Here is a 24,193-nt window from a genome sequence, read left to right on the forward strand (position 1 = left end):
AACTCCCTTTGTTGCTTTTTTTTTTTTTTTGGATTTGCTATTCTCTTTTTCTATTATCTGTTTGGGATTTCCCCCATCCCACTACCAAACCTGTTTGATTTTCTAGTATCTTATTTTATTCTCATATTTCAATTCCTCTTTGATGTCTACAGATTTGAAACAGATTTATAACGGTTCTTTGTTAATTTTAACACTTTCAATTTAGGGGTACTGTTTATTCCAGGTTTTAACTGCTGTTTAGGGTGGATGGTTTCTCCATAGTTTTATGAATTTAGACTATTAACCCATATTCAGTGTGGCTTTATCTTTCAGACTTCTGTGTGGTCCCTGTTGAAGATGTTGTTCTATCAGCACAGTTTCAGTTTCATTTCTGCCAGGTGTTGATCTGGGCCTCCTTCTATGGTACCAAGCCCAAACTGGTGTTATAACAGCATCCCAAACAATTTCTAAGGAAATTATTTTTTATTCAACCTATTGTTCATGTTGAGGCAGATGTGCTTCCTTATTATAAACTAGTTTTTTTCAGTAGATTTATTTCTATTGAGGGTTCTTATTTTATACAAGAACCTTTTGTTGCAACTCTGTCTTACAAGGATCCACAGCCATGTCTTCTGTCCCAATGTGGGATAAAAATGTCAACATCTGAATTATTGATGGAGCAACCACCTTCAAGCCTTACTCTACACAATTCATAGCACTAACCTATGAAATTTCTTGTCCTATTTTCTGATTCCTCTTTTTTGAGGTCCTGAGGGGTTTTAATACTTTCTGCAGAGCAAAGCTATTCATTTAAGTGAATTGTTTTCATATCCAGTATTTTAGGTGGCTTGTAGCTTAGGGGTTTTCAGTACCCCTGTACCCCCGAAAAAAGTCCTTCTGAAACCAAAACTACCTACAGTTATTTACTCTTCCCTCAGATTTAAGAAGAATGCTCTCTGAGTGGTAGGGAGGCCCCACTGAGGTATCTGCCTGTTAGTCTGGGAATCGCCTGCCTCACGCTGGAGGACTTCTGGCAGCCATGTCTCTATGATGTATTTCTAATTTCCTGCCACATGAGTGGATGCATGACTCAAACTGTGCTAATTAGATCCCTTTTCCTGGAAATTTGGAATTTTATATGCTAAAGTTCTTAGTTTTGGACTTGTTGTCCTGAGATTTTTCTCTTTTTATCACAGAGCTCAATCTCAGAGGTACTTGTTAGTATATAACAGCTTAAGAACTATTATCCTTTTTGCTATGATCTGTAGCAGTAAAACTTGCCACCTGCTTCAGATAATTTAGTGGTTCGGTCCATATATAGTTATGGAAAGGGCAATATGAGCATGTACCATAAAACTTGCTTTTCTAATTACTAATTAGGAAGTGATCTCATTCTTTTAATAAGAACAACACTGTGATTTTTCATGCTTATATCCAAAACCCTACTTTCAATTTTATTATCTCCTCTTGAAGTGTTGTCAAGGAGAAGATGTTTTGTTTCATTTTGTCATGTTTTCACATTTACAACTGAGTAAAAAGAAGTTCAGATGCTTGCTCAGAATCATAGAGCCCAAACATCTGGACTTTTTGTCTAGTTCTCTTTCAATATATACATATCACTAGTCTAAAGACCAACAGTTTGTTTCTTCTGAGGAAATGTGCTTTCTTTTTCTGTCTGCCCCGCTTTATTTTTCTCTCTCCCATGTTCAGATACACATATGCAGGGATAGCATGTTTTGGAGGTACTTGTCCAATTAATAAAAGCTTTCACTTCTCTGGAAGCTACTTCTTCATTCTATAGTGATGAATTTCAAATGGCTTTGTTTGCACCATGTAACCATGGTCTCTTCACCACAGCTGATTGGACCTGTGTGCACATCTGAATTAACATGGCTACTATTATTAGATCTTCTCTCCCAGGAATTGGAAAGTGAACCTTCAGAAAAGCAATTTGTAGATGATTTTCCATGAAGACCAGAGAATGAGAGAGAAAGAAAGAAACCTCAGGCCAGCAGAGAGAGACAAAGACACAAGAGATGACAAGAGAAAGTCCTAAGGGTACCAGTGCCTATAATACTCCCTTTAGGAAGCATTGACTCCGTGAGAGAATACCACTCATTTGATAACACATTCTTCAGAAGTGGTTAAAAATAAATGTTCATTCATTTAATATTTGATGGTATTATCCATGCAGAAATTCTACTAGGAAGAAGTTAAATAATGAGAACATTGCTTTGGGTCTAAGTTCTCCACCTCATTATTCTCAGCTAGCAGCCTTGTGATCTTCCCTGGATCCAGATGGTCTTAAATTTTCTCACCTTCCTCCCCTCACACAATGACTTTACAGTTTCCTAGGTTGGGTCATTCCTCCTCTTGCCTGATTTTATCTATTCGGTTTGCTTTATTTAAAACTCTTAAAATTTAAGACAATTTTGTTATATAACTATTATTTCCCATTATCTTATTAAATGTATTTTTATTTGAGATGTTATAATGAACGAAATATTATTCTTTAAAAAGTGGTTTAGTTTTAGACACTGGAGATAAATCAATCCAACTTTATAGTGACATCCAAGTCCGTGGATGCCTACAATGGAGTAGAGATTAAGGCCTTTGGAACTCAAAAGGTTGAACCATCAAGAGACCAGAGGGTTTATAAGTTAATAAAAAAGCATGCATATGTAATTAAGGATAATATTTTAAAAATTGAGTAGAGAAAAAAATATCGGTCAACCCCTATTATCCTCTAGGAAGTTAAATGGACTAAAGAGAGGAAGAGGAGAGAATTGAGGAGATAAAATCTGGTAAACTGTATTGAGCCTATAGGGAGACCCTTCACCTACTATATGAGATTTGTGGATGATCTTTTCTATGCAGAAATTTCATCACATTGTCTATCATTATTACTCTAACAAAGAACCAGTCACTTGCCTGAAAGCAATGTTTAGGTTCTTAGAAGGACTAAGGAAAACAGTTCATTCTAGTTCTATATTTTCATAAAAATAGTGTCCCCTTCAAAGAAAACTCTGGAGGATGTTCACACACAAGATGACACCATGGTCTCTTGTTACCCATAGGATGTGATGCTCCTTGTGTGGCCATCAGTTAGGAGACCTACAGTACAAGCAGTCTGACATATAACTACACAGACACACGGGATTAGCCACATGTGTTCCCTTTTTAAGGAAAAACAACAACAAAGAATAAAGAAAAACACCTATTCATTTAGTAAGTCGAAAATTAATAGCCATAACTAAACACTTTACCTGTGTTATCTCTACGTCACTCACAGTAGAACAAAGTAAAAACAAATGAAAGCAGGTAAATCCCCAGTGTTAAGCAAATTATCCAGAGTGACGTAACTTATTGTTGGTAGATCTGGAACACTAAGCCACAGCTCCAGTACTGAAAAACCTAAGCTCTTCCCACCACATTATCCCTCTCTACCACTAAGGTGACCTTTGGGTGAATCATAAGTTTCAAATACCCTTAATTTGCTTTTCTTTGTTTTTTTTTTTAATTAAAAAAATACAGAATTTGGCTTTGTTCTTTCTTGTTGTTGTTATGAGTGGACACACTGCTATGGCTTAAAAATTCAGAAAATATCCAAGTTTCTTACTTTTAGAAGTTAGTCCAAACACATTCCTACTATTACCTGCCTATCCTAATTATCCCTGCTCCATCCACTGATTTGCAAATTCGACTTGGAGCTTAATTTCTAAAAATGCAGTGCCAGAAATACCTTTTTGCAAAGAGGAGCAATTTTTTCTCTTGAAACTTCTTTTATCAAATCGGTCTATTGCCCATTCAGCTGGTCTGTATAAAACAGATTCTAGCAATTTTATGTAACTTTTATGTTCAATGGGGTAATTTTAAACACATGTCAACTTGGATATCATATTAAACGGAAGGTGTGGATTGATAATAATTCTAAAATTTGAGAGTGCATTGGAATCACCATGAGGGTGTTTTAAAACACAAACTTTTGGGCCCACCCACAGAAACTCTGATTGGACTGAATAGATCTGAAATGAAACCTGAGAATTTGCATTTCTATAAAGTTCCCAGGTGATGCTAATCTACTGGTCTGGGAACTAATCTTTTGGATTCTCTGGAATAGAGATATTCTAGTCTTATTGTTTTATTCTAACCTAAAACAAATCATATATATATATATATATATATTTTTTTTTTTTTTTTTGAGGTGGAGTTTCGCTCTTGTTACCCAGGCTGGAGTGCAATGGCACCATCTCAGCTCACTGCAACCTCCGCCTCCTGGGTTCAGGCAATTCTCCTGCCTCCGTCTCCTGAGTAGCTGGGATTACAGGCACGCACCACCATGCCCAGCTAATTTTTTGTATTTTTAGTAGAGATGGGATTTCACCACGTTGACCAGGATGGTCTGGATCTGTTGAGCTCGTGATCCACCCACCTTGGCCTCCCAAAGTGCTGGGATTACAGGCTTGAGCCACCGCGCCTGGCCTATATTTTTAAATATACATTTAATTAAAAGAGAAGAGGAAGTAAATATAAAAATCCTTGGCATTAATTTTACCTGTCCGTAATCTCTTGGATAATAGTCATCATCCATTCAGCCTTAGGATCCAAACAAAGTATTTTCCCATCTATCAATGTGGCTCTGAAAATAAAAGAATATTCTGGCTAAATAATAACTATGCTTAATTTAACAATGCTTTAAATTTATTCATTAGAATTTTTGGAAGATGAAATGAATATGCTTAGAATGAACACTCAGATTTCTTGAACTACGTTTATCATATTACTAGAGAACAACTTATATCAGTATGGATAGCTAAATTTTTTGTCAACTAAATAATAACATATTCTTTAGACTCTTTTGAGATATCAACCAAGCAGCACACATTATTGGTCTATGTACATAGCTCATAAGCATAGTGCTAAGACTCTGGAAAATCTACACAAGAATAAAGTCTTCCAGGCTGACAATTGTCAGTCTCTGATCATATACTATTTATTGTTACATCTCTGTTAATTTTTTTTTTCAGCCTTGAGGACCTCATAAAGGCTCATTGATCGTTGGGCAGGGAGAGGATTAATTGCTTATTTAAATTAATTCTGTAGTTTGCAACTACACTTCACAAAACCGCAAAGTTCCACCAGCATCTCCAGGACTGGATCATCTTACCACACCCTTAGCAAGAGGTATAGATTTCAGAGTTTAAGAAAATAATATAGTAATATTCAATTATAAAAATTAATGAAAATAAAATAACAATGAATTTTGGCAAATTACCAATGAAACAATAGCCATAAAACATCATACACAATGGTGAAAACTTGAAAGTAATTCCTTTGAGTGCTCAAACAAGACAGTGTGCCCACTATCATTGCAGATATCTCAGCAAAGCTAGAAAGATAAACAAAAGGCATAGGGTTGCCAAAAGAGAAAACTAAACTGCCTTTTTTCCCAGATGATATGACTACTCAAGTAAAATGTTGGTAGTTACAAAACCAACATAAAATTGTGTGTCTAAACCGTAACAGCTGGAATGTTACATTTTATAAAGATACCCTTTACAATCGCATCAATCCATATAAAGTGGCAAGAAATATGTTTGCTATAATAAAAAATATGGGAAACCTTCATGAAGAAAATGATAAAACTTTAAAAACGTTAGAGAAGGCCTCAATAAATTTGCAGCCAGAGACCATGTTCTTAAAATGTAATATTCAGTATTATAAAGATGTCAATTATTTAAACATTAATCTGTAGTTTCAAAGCAATCTCATTCAAAATTACAATTTAATTTAGTTCCAATTTGCAAGCTGCTTCTTAGATTCATATGGAATATAGAAATTCAAGAAGAGATATGCCTTTCTTAAAAAGTTGGAGAAATTTCTCATTCCAGTAGTTAAAATTATTATAAAATATTAATAATAAAGACTGTGTACAGTTATAGACAAACTGATGCATGGGACAGAAAACAGAGCTTAGACCCCTCCCTTCACTTGAAGGAGAGCTCAATTTATGGCAGAAATTGTATTGTGGAATCATTGAGGAAATGGTATTTTATCAAATGGTGCTGAAACAATTGATGAATTATATGGAAAAATAAAATTGGATACGTTTCTCACATCATGTACAAACAAATTCCATATGGATTCAGGTCTTAAACACAAAGAAAAAAAGTGAGAATTCTAAAAGAAAATATAGAATAATATTTCTGTCAACCCTATAAAGGGAATTTTTTTAAAAAATAAGATACTAAAAGTACTAACCAGAAAAGAACATATTGCTAAACTCAAGTGTGGTAAAACTAGAAACTTATGCTCACTAAAGACACTGTAGAAAGAAAATATAAGCCACATATTAAAAATTAATTTTACTATCATAAAACTGACAAGGGACTAATATCCAGAATATAAAAAGAACACCTATGAATCAATAGGAAAAAGATAATATCCAAATAGAAAAAGAAAGAAAAGAAATGAATATATGTATTTTTTTAAAAAAGAGAATGCAAATGTTTCTAAGGATTTGAAAAAATTAATTAATTATAGAAAAATGCAAATTAAAAGAATAATGTGATACTCTTACATACCCATCAGCATGGCAATACTAGATATTGGCCAGTATATAAAGCAACAGATAATTTTCCACAGTAACAAGTGTCAGTTGGTACAACTGTGTTGTAATACAATATGGCATTACCTAGTAAGATTGAAGATGTGCAAACTGTAAACATAGCAAGTAATTCCTAGAGAAACTCTTATGTAACATAAACCAAGAAACATAAAGAATGTCAATAGATCCCATTTGTCTATTTTGCCTTTTGTTGCCATTGCTTTTGGTGTTTTAATCAAGAAGTCCTTGTCCATGCCTGTGTCCTGAATACTATGGAGCCATAAAAAAGGATGAGTTCATGTTCTTTGCAGGGACATGGATGAAACTGGAAACCATCATTCTCAGCAAACTGACACAGAACAGAAAACCAAACACCACATGTTCTCACTCATAAGTAGATGTTGAACACGGACACTGAGAAGGGAACATCACATACCAGGGACTGGGATGTAGGGAGCTAGGGGAGGGATAGCATTAGGAGAAATACCTAATGTAGATGACAGGGGGATGGATGCAGCAAACCACCACCCTGGCACGTGTATACCTATGTAACAGACCTGCACGATCTGCACATGTACCCCAGAACTTATAATAAATAAATTTTAAACAAACAAATAAACAAAACTAAAAAAAAGAAAGAATCTCATTAACAACCAAAATCTGGAAAGAACCTAAGTGTGATCCAACAGTGGATTGGATAAATAAATTTTTTCTTTATTTACTTACTATTTCTACAATGGACTTACTTAAATTGAATAACCAGCTAAACATATCAAAATACATGGATTGCAAAACATAACATTAAATAATAAAATCAAGTCACTGAAGAATACATTTAGCATTATTCCATTGATCCGAAGTTCAAAAGCAAGCAAAATAATAATTGTGTAAGGATTCTCACATAGATGGTAAAACCATAAAGAAAAGCAAGAAACACAATTTAAAATAGTGATGAATTTTTGGAAAGAGATGGGTATATGATTTGGGAGATGTATTTGTTTGTTATGGCTGCTGTCACATACTGGGTTGCTTAAACAACAGAAATTTATCAGTTCTGAAGGCTGAACATCTAAGGTTAAGGTTTTGGAAGGCTTGGTTTCTGCTGAGACATCCCTTCCTGGTTTGCAGATGGCTATCTTCTCACTGTCTTCACGAGGTTACCCCACAGTCTGTGTGTTGTCTGTGTCCTAATCTCCTGAGTATGACAACAGCCATATTGAATTAGGGTTCACCCTAATGACCTCCCTTTAACCTAATTACCTCTGCGAAGACTTTATGTCCACATATGGTCTCATTCTGAGGTATTAGGGATTAGGGTTTAACATATTAATTTAGGCACAGTTCAGCCTATCACAGGAAAGTCACACAGGGAGGCTTCTGATGTATTAGTTAATTCTAAGATTTAGCCTACGTAACACAAGAGTGGGTGTTTACTATACTACTGCTCTCCAAACTGCATATATATATATATATAATCATATTATCTTTTGTATTTCTTGCAGACAGAATCCTAAAAAGGCCCATCAAGTTTCCCATGCACATCCTAGGAATATGAATATACGAGGTACTACACACGTAGTTATGTTATCTTACATGGCAAAAGAGATTTTTACAGATGTAATTAAGGTTACTATGAGTTTACTAAATTAATAAAAACACTGGTTGATTCAAGTGAGCCTAATATAATGTCTTAAGTCCTAAAAGCAGAGACTTTTCTCTGGCAGGTAGCAGAAGAAGTAAGACAGATTTGAAGGGTGAGACCAACTCAATGCGAAGCAGATTGTTCATTGCTTATATGAATAAGTGGAGAGTGGCCTCTAGGTGCTATAGGCATTGTGAGCGACCCCAAGCCAACAGCCAGAAAGAATATGAAGAGCTCAGTCCTAGACCACAAAGAACTGAATTCTACTAATAGCCTGGATTGGCAGTGGATTCATCCCTAGAGCCTTCAAATGAGACTTTAGCTGACACGTTGATTTTAGCATTATAAAATCCCAAGCAGAGAACCTGGTCAAGCCACCCAGATTGCTTAGCTACAAAACTGTGAAAATTAATAAGTGGGTTAATTTTAAGCTGCTAATTTGTGGTAATTCATTACCTAGCAATGAACAACTAAAACAGTGTGTATAACATAGGTTAGAGTTTAAAAAAAAATCAGTAAAGGCATAATTGTTTTCCATAGTCTCTAAGCTCTATATTTGCAGACTTACGCCTCAATTGTTTCCATGGCTATCTGGCCATACTGAATTTTTCATATAACAGTTTGTAAAAGATTTCCAGATGATCAACTTATTATCCATGTATCCTTACTGAGGAATGTGTATCTTTCCTTATTGTACATGTTCACTGACTATAGGGTTAACTCCACTAAGAAGAATTCATATCCTGTGTTCCCATTTGACACAGGATATGTCAAATATTGGGGAGAGTACATGATGTTTTCAGGAAATGAGAGCATAAAGACTCGGCTACTATCTTCCCCCACATTGTGTAGGAATAATGCCTAGACGCTAGGTCTCCTATACTCCCAACCTAGCATACTTTGTAAGGAAACACCAGCTTTGAAAACTGCAGTTCTAGAAGCTTCCATACTCCACCATATCTTCACTACTTACATTACTCCTTTCCTTTTGCAGAAAGGACCCTCACATATCAACTGAACATTTTTAATGAATTAGTGAGGAATAAAATCAGAATGTGTCTGAATACATTGGCATTGCAACTCTTGACTCTCAGAGGAATCAGCTGTGTGAAAAAAATTTTGAAAACCCTCAGTGAGAACAAACATAGCCCATGATTCTTAGTTCTTTACTTGAAAGTAGAAATCAATATAGCAGGACACTCAACTATATTCACAAATTCAGTACTGATAGAAATATTTATGGAGAGATAGTTACGTGAACCTAATTTATGTTATTTTTCTTACCAATAATTATTGAGCATCTATTATGCTTGAAAAACTGGTAGATACACTAGACCAATAATTTATTGCTTACAAGTATGTATGGTCAATAGGATAACTTTCTCAGTGCCAAAAATCAACTTGATCCTTTCTATGAAGAGTTGTAAACATAAAGATTATATGTGAATTTTGTTCATTGAAAGTAGCATTTTCTCTCTGCCTACCATCATTAAAACGAACACCCTAAACTGATGTTTAGGAACTAATGTTCCTAATGTTTATGAACTGATGTCCTGCTATCACCTATAATAAGAAAAGCACAGACTTCTATAGCCAGATATGTCTAGGAAGTCAGATGTTTTTATTTGACTCAACAAGAAGTTCTCTGACACTCCACAGTCTAAATACTGTCTATGTCAGCTTCTGTTTGAGTTCCACAGTTTCCACATTTTCCTTAATGCCAGATACAATCTCATTACATCTGGAATCTTTTCTGAGTTTTTCCAGTGCCTAGAAGGAAATGATAATAGCCATGGTTGGCTTACCAAATGTGCCCAGAACAGTGACAGCCAGCAGGAGTGCTGGTGAGCTCTGAGTACCCATGTCTGTCCTTGATGTTGATCCTGGTCTGGATGGTGGAATGAGTACTGCAGCCCACTTTTACATGCTCTCTACAATCCTGAGAACTTTTGTATTGTTCTCCTTGTACTCTCTCATCCCCGTTAAAAAATAAAAGGTGCAGTTTATTGAGTCTCATGTTGTCACTCACAAGCCACTAAGGAAGCTGAGTTTGTTTTTAAAGTTTTGTTTTAATTGGAACATTTGGGGCATGCTAAGATAAAACTTGTTAAATAGAGAAATTAATGCATTATTTTCTGGGGGTTAAACTGCATAATTGTGAAGGGATCAATGTCAATTGTGGTTAATGGTGACTGATAGAATGGAGTCATGAGAATGTCTATGCATGTTAACAAAGGACATGTTTGTACAAAATAGGGCATTAAGATGCATTTCCTCAGAAAGTATTTGCTTTTGGCTTTCGTATTTGCGTAATCCCATTTAAGGTCTTAATAGAATCTGTCAAACCTGAACTACACATACAGCTTAATATGCTGTAGAAAAATGGAGTTCAAATTACAATTATATTCCTGTCAAGAAATGAAAACTGGTGACATGATCCTATATTAGTTAACCACACAGTCTCAGTCCAAAAGTTTCTTAAACTGATAAACAACCTCTGCAAATTCTCAGTACAAAATCAGTGTGCAAAAATCATTAATATTCCCATACAACAACATAAGTCAAGCCGAGAACCAAATCAGGAACAAACTCCCATTCACAATTGCCACAAAAGGAATAAAATACCTGTGAATATAGCAAACTAAGGAGGTGAAAAATTTCTACAAGAATAACTACTAAACAAGCTCAAAGAATCAGAGATGATACAAACAAATGGACAAACATTCTATGCTAATGGATAGGAATAATCAATATCATTAAAATGGTAATACTGCCCAAAGCAGTTTATAGATGCAATGCTATTGCTGTTAAACTACCATTGGCATTCTTCACAGAAGGAGAAAAAACTACTTTAAAAATAATATGGAACCAAAAGAGAACCCAAATTGCCAAGGCTATCCTAAGCAAAAAGTTCAAAGCTGGAGACATCACACTATCCAAACTTCAAACCATGTTACAAGGCTGCAGAAACCAAAACAGCATGGTACTGGTACAAAAACAGACACATAGACCAATGGAACAGAATAGAGGACCCAGAAATAAGACCACACACCTACAACTATCTGATCTTCAATCAACCTGACAAGAACAAGCAATGGGAAAAGGATTTCTTATTTAAAAAATGGTGCTGGGATAACTGGCTAGTCATGTGCAGAAGATTGAAACTGTACCCCTTCTTTCCACAATAAACAAAAATTAACTTAAGATAGATTAAAGACTGCAATGTAAAACCCCAAAATATAAACATGCTGGGATAACATTCAGGACATAGTCACTGGCAAAGATGTCATGGCAAAGATGCCAAAAGCAATTGCATCCAAAGCAAAAATGAACAAATGGGATCTAGTTAATCTTAAGAGCTTCTGCACAGTGAAAGAAACTATCAACAGAGTAAACAGACAATCTATGGAATAGAAGATTTTTTTAACTATGCATCCAATAAAGCTCTAATATTCAGCCTCTATAAGGAACTTAGACAAATTTACAAGAAGGAAAAAACTCCATTAAAAAATGGGCAAAAAACATGAGCAAACACTTTTCAAAAGAAGACACATGCAGCCAACAATCATGAAAAAGCTCAATATCACTGATTATTAGAGAAAAGAAAAGCCAAACCACAACGAGATACTATCTCACACCAGTCAGAACGACTGTTATTGAAGATTACAAAAATGACAGATGCTGGCGATGTTGTAGAGAAAAAGGAATGCTTATCCATCATTGGTGGGAGTATAAATTGATTCAACCATGTGGAAGACAGTGCAGCAATTCCTCCAATCCCTAAAGACAGAAATAGCACTCGACCCAGCAATCTCATTACAGGGTATAAAGCAGAAGGATTTTAAATCGTTCTATTATAAAGACACAGGCACATGTATATTTATTGCAGCACTGTTTACAATAGTAAAGGCATGGAATTAACCTAAATGCCCATCAACAATAGACCAAATAAAGAAAATATGGTATATATACACCATGTAATACTAGGCAGCCATAAAAAAGAATGAGATCATGTTCTTTGCAGGGACGTGGATGGAGCTGGAGGCCATTATCCTCAACAAACTAATACAGGAACAGAAAACTAAATGACACATGTTCTCACTTTAAAGTGGGAGCTACATGATAAGAACATATGGACACTGAAAGAGGAACAACATACACTGGGTCCTATTGGAGGATGGAGAATGGGAGGAGGGAGAAGATCAGGAAAATTAACTAATAGGTACTAGGCTTAATACCTGGGTGATGAAATAGTCTGTATGACAAAGCCCCATGACAAAAGTTTAGCTATGTACCAAATATGCATTTGCACCCCTGAACTTAAAATAAAAATTAAAAAAAGAATCATTCAGAGCAAAGCAAAACAACAACAACAACAACAAAGAAATCTGAACTGTGTCTTTCAATGATCATTCCTGGAAACGCTGCTCTCCGTGTGGTACTCAAGGCCATTGAAGGGTTTGCCTCTGTTTTTTCTTCTCTCAGGGATTAGTATCCCATTATTCCTATTGTCTAATGTCCATCACTTCATATATTTGGTGTTTTAATTATTTAAAATAGAAAGATAATCTGGTCTGTTATTTTTTCATGGCATTAAAGAAAAGTAATAAATATACAAATTTTAAAAAGAACTGCAAACAACAGTTCACTATTGTTTGAAGGTAGCAGTTTCCATTGGCTTCAAGGTTAATTAACTAAGAGTGAACTATGAGCTTTAATTTTGTTTCTTAAGCAATTTTATAAGTGATTTTGATTATAGTGACCACATTATTTTTTTGCATTAACAAATCAAACAGCAAAACATTTGTATTAGTTTCCTAGGACTATCATAACAAAGTACCACAAACTGGGTTGCATAAACAGAAATGTTTTCATATTTTAATTCTGGACCCTGGAAGTCCAAAATCTAGATTTAATGGGGTGGTTTTTTTCTCAGGACTGTGAGAGAAGGAGTTGTTCTTAACATTGCTGCTTTCTCATCGGGTGTCCATCTTTATGTTTACATGGTGTTCTTTTTGTCTATCTCAAAATTTCCCCTATTAGGGCACCAATCATTTTGAATTAGGGGTTCACTCTAATTACCCCACTTTAACTGGATTACCTCTTTAAAGAGCCTACTTCCAAATAAGGTCACATTCTGAAGTCCTGGGGATTAGGACCTTGATACATAAGTTTGAAGGGAACATAATTCAACCCATAACAGCATTTAACAGAAGAACTAGTGACTACTGAAAGGTTGATACAATTTAAAGGTAAAACTAGCCTATATAGTAAGTTATTTTCTTTCACTAACTATAATTGAACATTTATTGTTTGCCAGGACCTTTGCTTGATGCTAGGCATTTGAAGATAATAAAAGCTGAATTTCTGCTCTTAAGATGTTTACAGTCTGGTTTCAGAGACAGACAAGTAAACAGATTAAACTAAAAGTTGATCAGTGTTATAACAGTTGTCTATCTGAGGCATGGTGGAAGCAGAGAGGAGGGAGTACTTCCCCAGGGCAGTCAGGGAAGACTTTACAGGGAAGGTAACATTGGACTAGTGAAAAGACAGAAGAAAACTCATATATTTTTGAAGGCTGATATGCATTTGAGACAGAGAAGTGCACAAAAAGGAACAAAAAAGATCTGGGCATGTTAAGGAAGGAGAGAAAACCTATTTCAGTCTTAAATGACATGTTTTAATAACCTGACAACATTCAATTGACTGATTAGATCTTGGCCTTTGTACAAATGAAAAGCTGCAAGTAACTTAACCTTAATTTCAGTGACAACCTTGATTTCTTCTTCTAGTCTCATTTTCCTTCTATACAAATTAAAGGTAATAAAATGTGCTATCAATCTGTACCGATGTTATGATGCTAATAAGAAAGTACATGAAGATAACAAAATATCAAAAGATTCAAAGTAATTCAGTTTTTTACAAAACTTCAAAGACAGGCTTAAGACATCACGATAGTTTACGAAGCAGTTTGTTAAAGAGATGGTAATTTTTCTTATAAAATATGGGTCTCTCATTCTACAGCTACTAAAATTTATGCCGGATCTGCAGCAGAATTTATTACAGTTAGATTTAGAGTGCTGGGCCCGACAACTTGACAACTTCCCTGGTTTTACAGACAGTTATTCTGTTAATTGAATTTTTGCATAGGCCGGAGGCTTATACAAATGTGTAAGTTACCAAAACATCCCATTTTAGCTGTAATCTTATGTTTTATTATTGAAAATATTTATCTACAAAGAAATGAAATGTAATATAATAATAATCATTCATTGTACCCCAATAAATATTTGTGCCAACATTGCTCTATGAATTTTTGTAAGTTATCTGGAAACTTTACAAGGGATATTTCTATCTCATAAAAAAGAATATCAAATATCAGAAAGTAATACAACTGTCAAAGATTAAAAATAGCCTTCCATTCTTAGCAGCTCCTCACTGTAAGAGGTAAAATCTGTTTCCCAACCCCCTTGACTCTGTGCTGACTGTAAGACTTGCTTTGACCAATAGAATTTAGTAAAAAGTTATGTTGTAGATGCTCCAGGTCAACAAGGTTAGGAGCCTAGGAGCTTCTACTCCTGCTCTTTTAAAATATGGCTGCCACCATATGAAGATAGCCAGGCTCATATACTAGAGATATGAGGCCCAGGCAATGACTAGTGCAAACAACCAGACATGTGAGTGAGGCGGTTTCACTCAGGTCACCAAGTATCACCTGGTGACTCCAAGAGACACCATCAGAAGAACCACCAAGCTGAGCTAAGCCCAGGTTGTTGCATTGCCAAGCCCAAACTGATGACCGTAAGTCAGAATAAAATGGTGACTCTTTAAACCCACTGCATTTTGGGGGACACAATAGATGACTAATAGAGTAATTTAGCCAATCCCATAGATTGGCTGAACTAATTTTATACTTTGAATTATTTGGCTACAATATGCACAATGTTTCCTTTAAACTATCCTAAAGTGGCACATGGCAGGAGTGACTTTAGCTATTATTTAGTACCCTGAGGATGGTTATACACATTTTAGAAAGCCAATACTACAGCCAAAATTTAGCTAATTATCTTCTTAAGCAGTCATAATAATAATCTAGTTTAATAAAAATCACTGTATAAGTCATCAGAAAACTGAACTCTGGCCCACTTTTGTAATAAAATAATTCCATGGCATTTGGTGACTCCTTGGTGGTTTCTGAGACTTTGCGGTTCCATCTTTAAAATGAGAAGGCTGATTTTATTTTTTTTGTGATCCCTCAAGTTTTAACCAAACTCCTATCTGGCTGCCAGGGGATCAGTTCCTGTCTTAACATTTGATTTATTTATTTCCCTCCATGTGATCTGGCTTCTTTTTTAGGGGATTCTTGAAAGCAACAGGAAGAATTTTAACTACTTTTCACTTAAAAAAGAAAAGATTCATCATGTTAAATGTGAAAAACAAAAATGTCAGTTGAAGTACTAACTCTTTAAAGGTGAAATGAAGTCCTGGCTATGTTTTGGTAGATTCTTCTCTTCTGCTTTAGGACCTTATGGATCCAGATTCCAGGTTTTTATTTTAGGCATAACCAAGGAATAGAAATCAAAGGCTGATGCCCTGCTGTTAGAATGATTTATGACTCTGCTATAAACACAACAACTACAGTTTCTTGGTTTGAGCAGGTTTCACAGTTTCTGCAGAAGAAGAAAGCAAACACAACAGCCCCTTTGTGAGGTCAAGAACTCGGCTGTGTGCAGCAATGGCCAGTATCGTTATGCGCTTTTCTATTAGGAGCTTTCCCTTTTTCTGCCTCACTTCCCATTTTCCTTCCTCCTTATTCTTTGGCATTATACTCCCTAATAAAATAAAATAGTAGTCATAAGCATTTACTGTGAGGTCTAATTTCTGGGGGACCTAATTGTCTAAGTTTGGGCTCCCCCAAAACAGAGTCTAATGCAAAGGCTTATGTGCAGTAGTTTATCTTAGAGATGATCATAGAAAGAACAAGTGAGGGAGTAGGGGAATGTGGGGGAGGGAAGACAGAAAATCTAACAAAGGGTATGTAATGAATGAGATATTACTGTGGGAAATCAGGGCTTCATCTTCCCATGGAGTCTCAGAGAAACCTTGTAAAAATCTTCCTCAGAATTGTCCCACTAAGACTTCAATTTCCAATCATGTTGAAGTAAAACATAAGTCATAACTTCCTGTTTTAAGCAATTAGAAAACTCAACAGCTGTTGAATCAACTTTTACCAGACATTGGACAAGAAGTAGAAAAAGACTAGAATTCCTCAGAAAAAAAACTAAACAGAGTGAGGTTGTATAATCATCCTGGTTTTTTTCTGGAGCAGCTCTGGACCATGGTGCAGGGGGAGAGATCCAAAGTAGACCATGATAGTCCTACTGAGTTGAGGGGGCACAAATTTGAAATCAGGGGAATTAGGGTGGCCAGAAGTTTAGGAAAAAGAGTTGCAGAAAGGAGAGATCTATGCAAGAAACTAGAACTCCATAAATCTGCATTGAGGTCCCCCTAGGTCTCTTGGATCAATATTAAGTCACACGTGCATGAGATGAAACTCCGTAAGCCAAGCAAAGAGTAACTAGAGATTTGTAAGCTGAGAAAATCTCAGACCTGGCATGGAATGAGGGGATATTTGAGGTCTGCCCTGTCGTAGTAGAGAGAATGTGTGAGCACTCAGGGCATTCACTAATGGCACAAGAAGGACGTGACGTAGTAATACAGCTAAACAAATCCTAGCATGAAGAACATTCCTAGACCACCCTAACAAAGCTCAAAAACAAGCCTCAAAGAGACCAAGCCGATACCCTAGAATTTAACTGCTTGTCAGAACAGAGCCCAAGACTCTAAAGAAAGAAAACAAATCTTGACACTGAGCAACATAAGATTCAAAATTTCCTGCAGTCAAATGAAAATGATTATACATGCTAAGAAGTAGAACAGCATGAATTACAATAAAAGAAAAAATTAAGTAAATATAGATTCAGAAGTGACAGAATGATAAACTTAGCATACCAGCATTTTTAAATAACTGTTTTAAATATGCTCAGTTGTTTAAAGAAGGTGTAAACATAAAAAGAGAAGTGGAACATTTCGTATATTTATGCGTTTGTCTTTTTAATATTTATTCATTTTATTTTAATACACACTATAAAATTTAAACACACACACACATATATATAGATAGAGAAACTTCTAGAATTGTCTAACAAGAGACTGGGAAATTGGAATATTCATCCATTAACTCTTATCTATCCTGCTTTTGGGCTTAGAAATCTCTCTCTGCCCAGACCCCTTTCCCACAATTCAATGGAGAAAACCCCCAGGAAGAGATGCAGAAGACCAGGTGCCTTAAGCTGGGAAGCTGTGTCCATTGCAGCTGTCGAACTCATTGTGAGTGGAGTGGGACATCACTGTTGAAGACAAGAACGGCGCTTTTTTAAATGATGTGATTGGGAGCTGGGCACAGTGGTTCATGCCTGTCAATACCAGCATTTTGGGAGGCTGAGGAGGGTGGATCACAAGGTCAGGAGTTTGAGACCAGCCTGAACTTGATGAAACGCTGTCTCTACTAAAAATACAAAAATTACCTGAGTGTGGTGGCGGGTACCTGTAATTCCAGCTACTCAGGAGGCTGAGGCAGAAGAATTGTTTGAACCCAGGAGGCAAAGGTTGCAGTGAGCCAAGATCACACCATTGCACTCCAGCCTGGGCAACAGGGCGAGACTGTGTCTCAGAGGAAAAAAAAGTTATGTGATTGGGTAGCCAAACAATACTAACAGTGTGATCTGTTTTTCTAGATTTCCCCCCACAGTGCTATTATGGGTCTGCCACCTCCACCATACCTTAACATCTCTCCAGTTACTTCTGAAAGTCCTGAGAGTATGTCTCAGGAGGACTCACGATGACAGGATAGTGTTAGCCACCCCTCCTTCTTTTCTTTTCTAGTTCCCATAGTAATATTGCTCAGGAAACCTCAGTCACTGTGGTCAGTCACTGTGGTGCTATTTCCTGCTGATGATCTCTCAAAACTGTGATGTTTTATGTAATATTCTCTTCCTACTTCCTTCACCCTGTGACTACCACCTCAAACAGGCTGTATCCTACCTATTTCCTGCCATAACACGCCCAACAGGAGACTGCCTTGTACTTGCAAATTTTCAGGGCAATTTGGTGTGAAAACCACAATTTACATATCTACTTGATCTAAGACTGAGATTTAGACAATGTCCATGGAGTTGGCCTGATGACCAATGGCAAGAACCAGCTTTTCAGAGCCTCCATAACATTTAATCCCTGCAACACTTCAGAAGACTCATTCTATTATTATCCTCATTCTACAGAGGGGAAATGAGGTTGAGTGAAGTAAAGAAACTTGCCTAGGATCACAGTGACAGAGCTGGAATTTACTCCAAAGTCAATCTGATCGTTTGAAATCAGTCTTTAACCACCGTGTGAATAAAAGCGTCTCTTTCGTCCTTTTTATGTTCCCTGTTCCATGTTAGCAAAAGCTAGGTAGCCAGTACAGCAAGCTCCAATGTTTCAGGGGAAGGACTTATCTTAACTGTAGGGAGTGGTTTTATTGAACCCTTGGGCACTACTTGTAAACATTTTTCAGTGTCCTCTAAGTTGGGGTTAGGGAGTGAATGCTACCATTTATGGAGCTTCTCAAATGGTTTGCATTTATTTACTCAGGTTCATTTTACAAACATTCTTCTTTCTCATCTCATTTATAATTAACTAATAACCTTAGAATTATGAAGAGATTATTATTTTTAACTTTTTTCATTGTGTGAAAACCTCAGTTTGTTTCTTGCTACTTAGGACCTTTGTTTGCCCAGCTTCTTGGGACAATCCAGAACTTGATTTCAAGTATTTAGGCTGCCAGCCTCACCTTCTTGCCTCTATTAGGGGCAGTTACCCAGGATTTGGGATTTCCTCAAAAAGTCCTGAATCAGAAACAAGTACACACCTCACCAATGCACAGACATCCTTCCTTTTCAGGTTTGGAGTGTGGTTTCTTTTACATTATGGGGTCTTTCTTCCTTTGACATAACAATTATGTTTCTGTCCTACAAACCTGTAGTGCTGCTGTCATCTTGGGGCAGCATTGAATATAGAGTTCCCCAGAGGGCAAACGCTCTATGAGGTCCCATCAAAATTCTACTAGGAAGGATGAGAACTAATGCAGTCCAATCTTAAAACCATTATATTTTGTATATTGCTACAAAGAATTGAAACCACATTCATCTTAGTGCTACTGCTTATATTTTGTGAAGTTTAGAAAGTTGAGTCCAAATTTCAATAAGATCTTTTCACAGGTGAAGTTTTTAGCCACTCACTTCTGCTTCTATTTACTACTTAAATGATTTTTGAAAAATGAAATATTTTAGCCACCATGTCATTGCCAGCTTCATTATATTGTCAATAATTATAAGAAATATCATAAAGCAATGAAATGAGAGCCCTTGTAAAGATACAATAATATCAATATTTTAAGGAGGTAAATTTGAGTAGCAAGACAACAAAAAACTTCTTATAAAAAGGGCAATTTATATCAGTGACTCTCCCATCAGGGTACCCATAGTTTGGTAAAGCACATTCTTCACTAGGTGAAAGCCAAGGGCACTGGCAGCAATCACCACATGAAATGAAGTATAAGTCATAGTTTGATTTATCTGTATAGCAAATTGAACACACAGAAAAGAAAAAAAATCAAAAACACTGAGAAATATTGATAGAAATCACCGGATTTTCCAGTAAAATTAGCCCTTGTTGCTCCCAAAAATTAAATGAACAGTTTACATTTTAAAGTGCTTTATTTTTATATTCTTGATGTAAATATCAATATTTAAACCCCTTTGTTCTAAGACAGAAACACAGTAAAACTAACATTAAACAAGGCAGTATGCCTTACAAGAAAGACATAAAATGTCCAAGGGATATTTAGAACATTTTAGTTCTTAAAGTTTCAACAAGAGAAATGTTGACCACACACTGTGAAATCATTTCAATAAATAACAACGGACATTTGTCTAAACAGTTACAAAACAGATGTGAACATACATTCCCCTGCCCTTACAATGATCCCACTGGTCATTTGCTTGAATCCCCCAGCCTCTATCACAGTGGCTGGCATGTTGCAGACTCCTCAAAAATATTAACATGACTGGAGAACATTTGAAAACATTCTATTAATTATTTCAAATTAAATACGAATCTAGATAGAACTAACTTGGGGTTGACATTTAAAAAAGAATGAATATTCTGGGACAGTGTGCAAGTAGATTCCATCATACCCTTAATTATTTTATACCTAAAATATTAATATAGAATCTTCACAAATTAATGAATAAATAAATAAATAGAAAACTTCTCCTAAGCGATGCTCAAACACATTAGGTGCAGTCCAGGTGGCCTCTGCAGCTGTGTCTTCTCTTTCCTCTCCTGTTCCTATAAGGGCAGGGCCTCCTTAATGAGCAGCCACCAATGAGCTTCCTCCTTCCTTCTGGTCAGTTGGGTTTGTCACTGTAATGAGAAAATGGGTGCCCTGAGTAGGTGCTCAGGAAAGCGGACTGCACAACACTCCTCTCCTGTCCTGTGCCCCCAGGGTCTAGTTTTCTGAATGCAGTGTCCCCAGCCTGGCACCCAAGTGGCTACCATAGGTGACAGCTGTGCTGTGTGTCAGGGACCGCTAGGCTTGGGATGCGCTTTTAGGAATGGGGTGGGGCAAGGATGGTGGTCTCCACTGTATTATTGGTTTTAAAACAGCAAGAACCTGCTGCTCTTTGTCATACTAGGCCTCACTTAAGCCTCACAGCAACCTCATGATGTATGTAGCTACTATTATTTTCCCTGTTAGTCTGAGACTCAGATAAACCAAATAATTGTCTTGAGTGACATGGCTAATACGTGGTGGCACCCAGATGTGTACCCAGTGCAATATCATTGTGAAATCTATGCTGTTCACCCCTAAACTTTTAACCAAGGGGGTCTGCTTTTCAGGTCTGAAGCCCAGTAGGAACTAGGGGAAATGAAGCCTGTGTTTTTTAACAGTCGGAAACACTTCAGCACAACTGGCAAGAACCAGTGAGAAGTTAAATGAAGGCAGTTTTACCTACGTTCACTGGAACGAGGGAAGAAACTGGGTGGGGACCTCGGGCACTGTAAATATCCTCTGGCACTAGAGCAGTAATTATCTTAAAGGAAACTTTAATTGTGAAAATAATATTTTTTTCAGTCCTTCAGCTAACCCTTGGGTTTTTTTGATTTACTATTTCGGGGTCAGATGCCAGTTTTTTCTGACCAACGGCTCTTGTCGCCTGTGTACGTGGAAACCATAACTCACCTGTTCAGAATCTTTTCGATGATTTTCTTAACAATGGGGGATGCGGGGTTCAGACAAGCTTTCTGCCCATTCTTGAGTGCGGCTCTGCAGAGAGAAGGGAATCCGTGAGGCAGGAGGTCGGGCTGGGGACAGGGTTGCGGCAGCGGGAGGGTCTGGGCCCGGCGGTGGCAGCGGCAGCAGCAGCGGGGGACGGGACTTACATGACTTCGGTTTGGTCGCAGTGGGGTCCCGGCCGCTTCACTTCCACACTTTGGATGTTCTTGAGGTGAATTCCCTGCAGGGTCTGCAGACAATGGCAGCGCAGTTCATTGGCCAGGGGAGCTCCTAGGGAAGAAGAGACTCACTGATTGAGCGGGGCCGTCGGCGGGGGCGCCCACCCCAGCTGCGTCCCGCCCCGGGGTCCCCAGGACGCCAGGACTCACCTGCTGCGCGCCGGCCGGCGGCCACCAGGAGCAGGAGCAGCAGCGCCGCCCGCAGGAGCCGGGGGTTGCTGGAGTCGGCGGAGAGCTCGGCGCGGGCCATGGGGCTCAGCAGGCGGGTCTGGCGGCCGTGCGAGGAGCGGGAGAGCTGGCGGGGAGGTGCCTGCGGCCCGGGATCTGTGGCTCCCCGAGGTCGGCGAAACCTTTTTATGCATAGTTAGGGCTGGAAAGCCCGGAGCCCCCTGGCCCGGGAAATTCCCGGAGCTCCTGATCGATCGGGAGTCCGGAAGGAAAACACAGGCCCCGCCCCCGGGTGGAGCGCTTGGGGTGCGGGTGAGGTGGGGGGGGGGGTCCACTGGTGGTGCCCGCGCGTCGCCCTCCAGAGTAACTCCGGTGGACTCCGAGACTCGGATTTCGCCTTGTGCCCCAAATCCCTGGAGGGGGACTGCGTGGCAGCCAGCGTGAAGAGGTGGGATTTTGGGCGCGTGGTGATCCCAAAATATGGGATCGCGAGCCGGGAAAGAACTAAGAACCACGACAAGGGAGGCGCGACCTCTTTGGAGGGAGAGAGTTTTGTCTCGGGATTTGTGTCTGGAGTTTAGCCTATTTCATATGCATCTAACATCAATACTCTCTGTGAAACTACAGTTTCATTCTATAGTGAAACATTCTCTGGAATCTCACCATGTGAGATTCCAGAGAATGTTCTTCTTGTTCCTTGTGTTGCATATTCTCTAATCACACTTAGAATATCTTGTTTATGTTCTCCATTTGGTGGCAACAGATTATCAGTGTCAAAAGTTGAATCCAGTGTTAGTGTCAGTGGAAGCCGGGCTGTATAGCATGACCTCTTCTTTCGTATTCTGCGTAACTTCCTTCTTCCCTCTGAAATGTTGGAACTTCCAAAATCCCCTGGAAATATTTTCCCCGTAGGAGGGGTTCAGATTTGATCTAGAAACACGGACTGGTTGCCACTCTGGAGCTGCGGAGGGGCTGGATACAGCAGGCTCATGGGCTCATCCTTCCTGGTTCTGTCTTTAGAGGGCATATCCCAAGACACCAGGGAGCGGATACCTGGTGTGCAAGCACTCTTCCCACTGAAGGAGCGGACGTGCATTCGGATGAAATACGAACGCCAGATTTCACTTAGAGTCACATTCCATTTACTATAGGACTTCCTGGTATTCAGTGTTGGGCCTCCTTTCTAGAGAAACACACACATGTTGTTGTTTTCTCTCAGGAATTTCAGTCATTTAACCTGGTACCTTTATTATATTTTTCTCCAGTTTTAGAGAACTTATTTTTATTCATCATTAGGCTTTTAGAGGGTTTAAGTGTGATTCTCCAAGTGGGATTTAGAGTTCTCTGAGACATGGAGTAAGATGCGAGGAGGTGGAAAAAGCAGAGGCCACTGCCCCAGGGAAAAATGTCTCCAGAACAGAGTTCTACACAGCCCAGCTCAAGAGGTAAGACCTGTGTTCCTAGCCAAGCCGAGAACACAGGCCAGGCTGCCACCTACGTTTAGTAGCGAAGCATCACCTGCAAGTTGTTTAGCCTCTGATTTCTACCCTAAGGCGGTTATGAGAAATGAGTCAACATTTTTAAGAGCCACCATGGATTTAAGTGCCTTATAAATGTTTGTTAAATAAATAAAATGGAAATAGGTTTTCCAACATTGCCTAAACAGAAACGACCTGATGTGAATTTTTCTATAAACAAACAAACAAAAACGAATCTAATGGAAAGGTTCACTCCCCAGTGTTTCTCACATTTAAAATTTTCTGTATCAGTTACTGCTACCCAACCATCCCCAAAGGTATACAACACCATATACAGAAGTATGAGTCTTGAAGAAATCAAGGCAGGTCCTGGAAGAAAGAATATTCATATAAACATCAAAAGTTCAGTTTCCGAAATGCCCTTTGGTTACTGCTGCTCAGGGATACTGGTGCTCTCAGGTGTACTGGTGCTCTCATTACAGTAATCTTAATCAAGGGTAGAAAGGTGTGCTAGAGTGCTGTTTCTTTAAAACAGACACTGTAGATAGTATAGGTACTCCAGTCTTTTTAAATGATTTTCCTTTTCACATCTTCCTGATTACTTATATTTCTTGACAGAAAGGATAAAAGAAAAGCACTGACCCAATGGAGACCAGAATACAGCGTCACAAATATCTTTAGCAGTTTCAAGCTGTAATCAAT

At 37.9% G+C, this 24,193-nt stretch overlaps 1 protein-coding gene across 1 annotated transcript; it reads right to left on the bottom strand.

The window, feature by feature from the left end:
• Positions 1–20,025: 20,025 nt before the first annotated feature.
• On the bottom strand, positions 20,026–22,174 carry CXCL1 (chemokine (C-X-C motif) ligand 1 (melanoma growth stimulating activity, alpha)). The gene is made up of 4 exons (XM_002745756.7): positions 21,996–22,174; positions 21,774–21,897; positions 21,574–21,657; positions 20,026–20,753 (listed from the first exon to the last, which is right to left on the bottom strand). Exons 1-4 carry the CDS (start codon positions 22,093–22,095, stop codon positions 20,738–20,740), a joined length of 324 nt encoding a protein of 107 aa, XP_002745802.3. The 5' UTR covers positions 22,096–22,174; the 3' UTR covers positions 20,026–20,737.
• Positions 22,175–24,193: the final 2,019 nt, after the last annotated feature.

Source organism: Callithrix jacchus, chromosome 3 (assembly GCF_049354715.1).
Source record: "Callithrix jacchus isolate 240 chromosome 3, calJac240_pri, whole genome shotgun sequence".
NCBI lineage: Eukaryota > Metazoa > Chordata > Mammalia > Primates > Cebidae > Callithrix > Callithrix jacchus.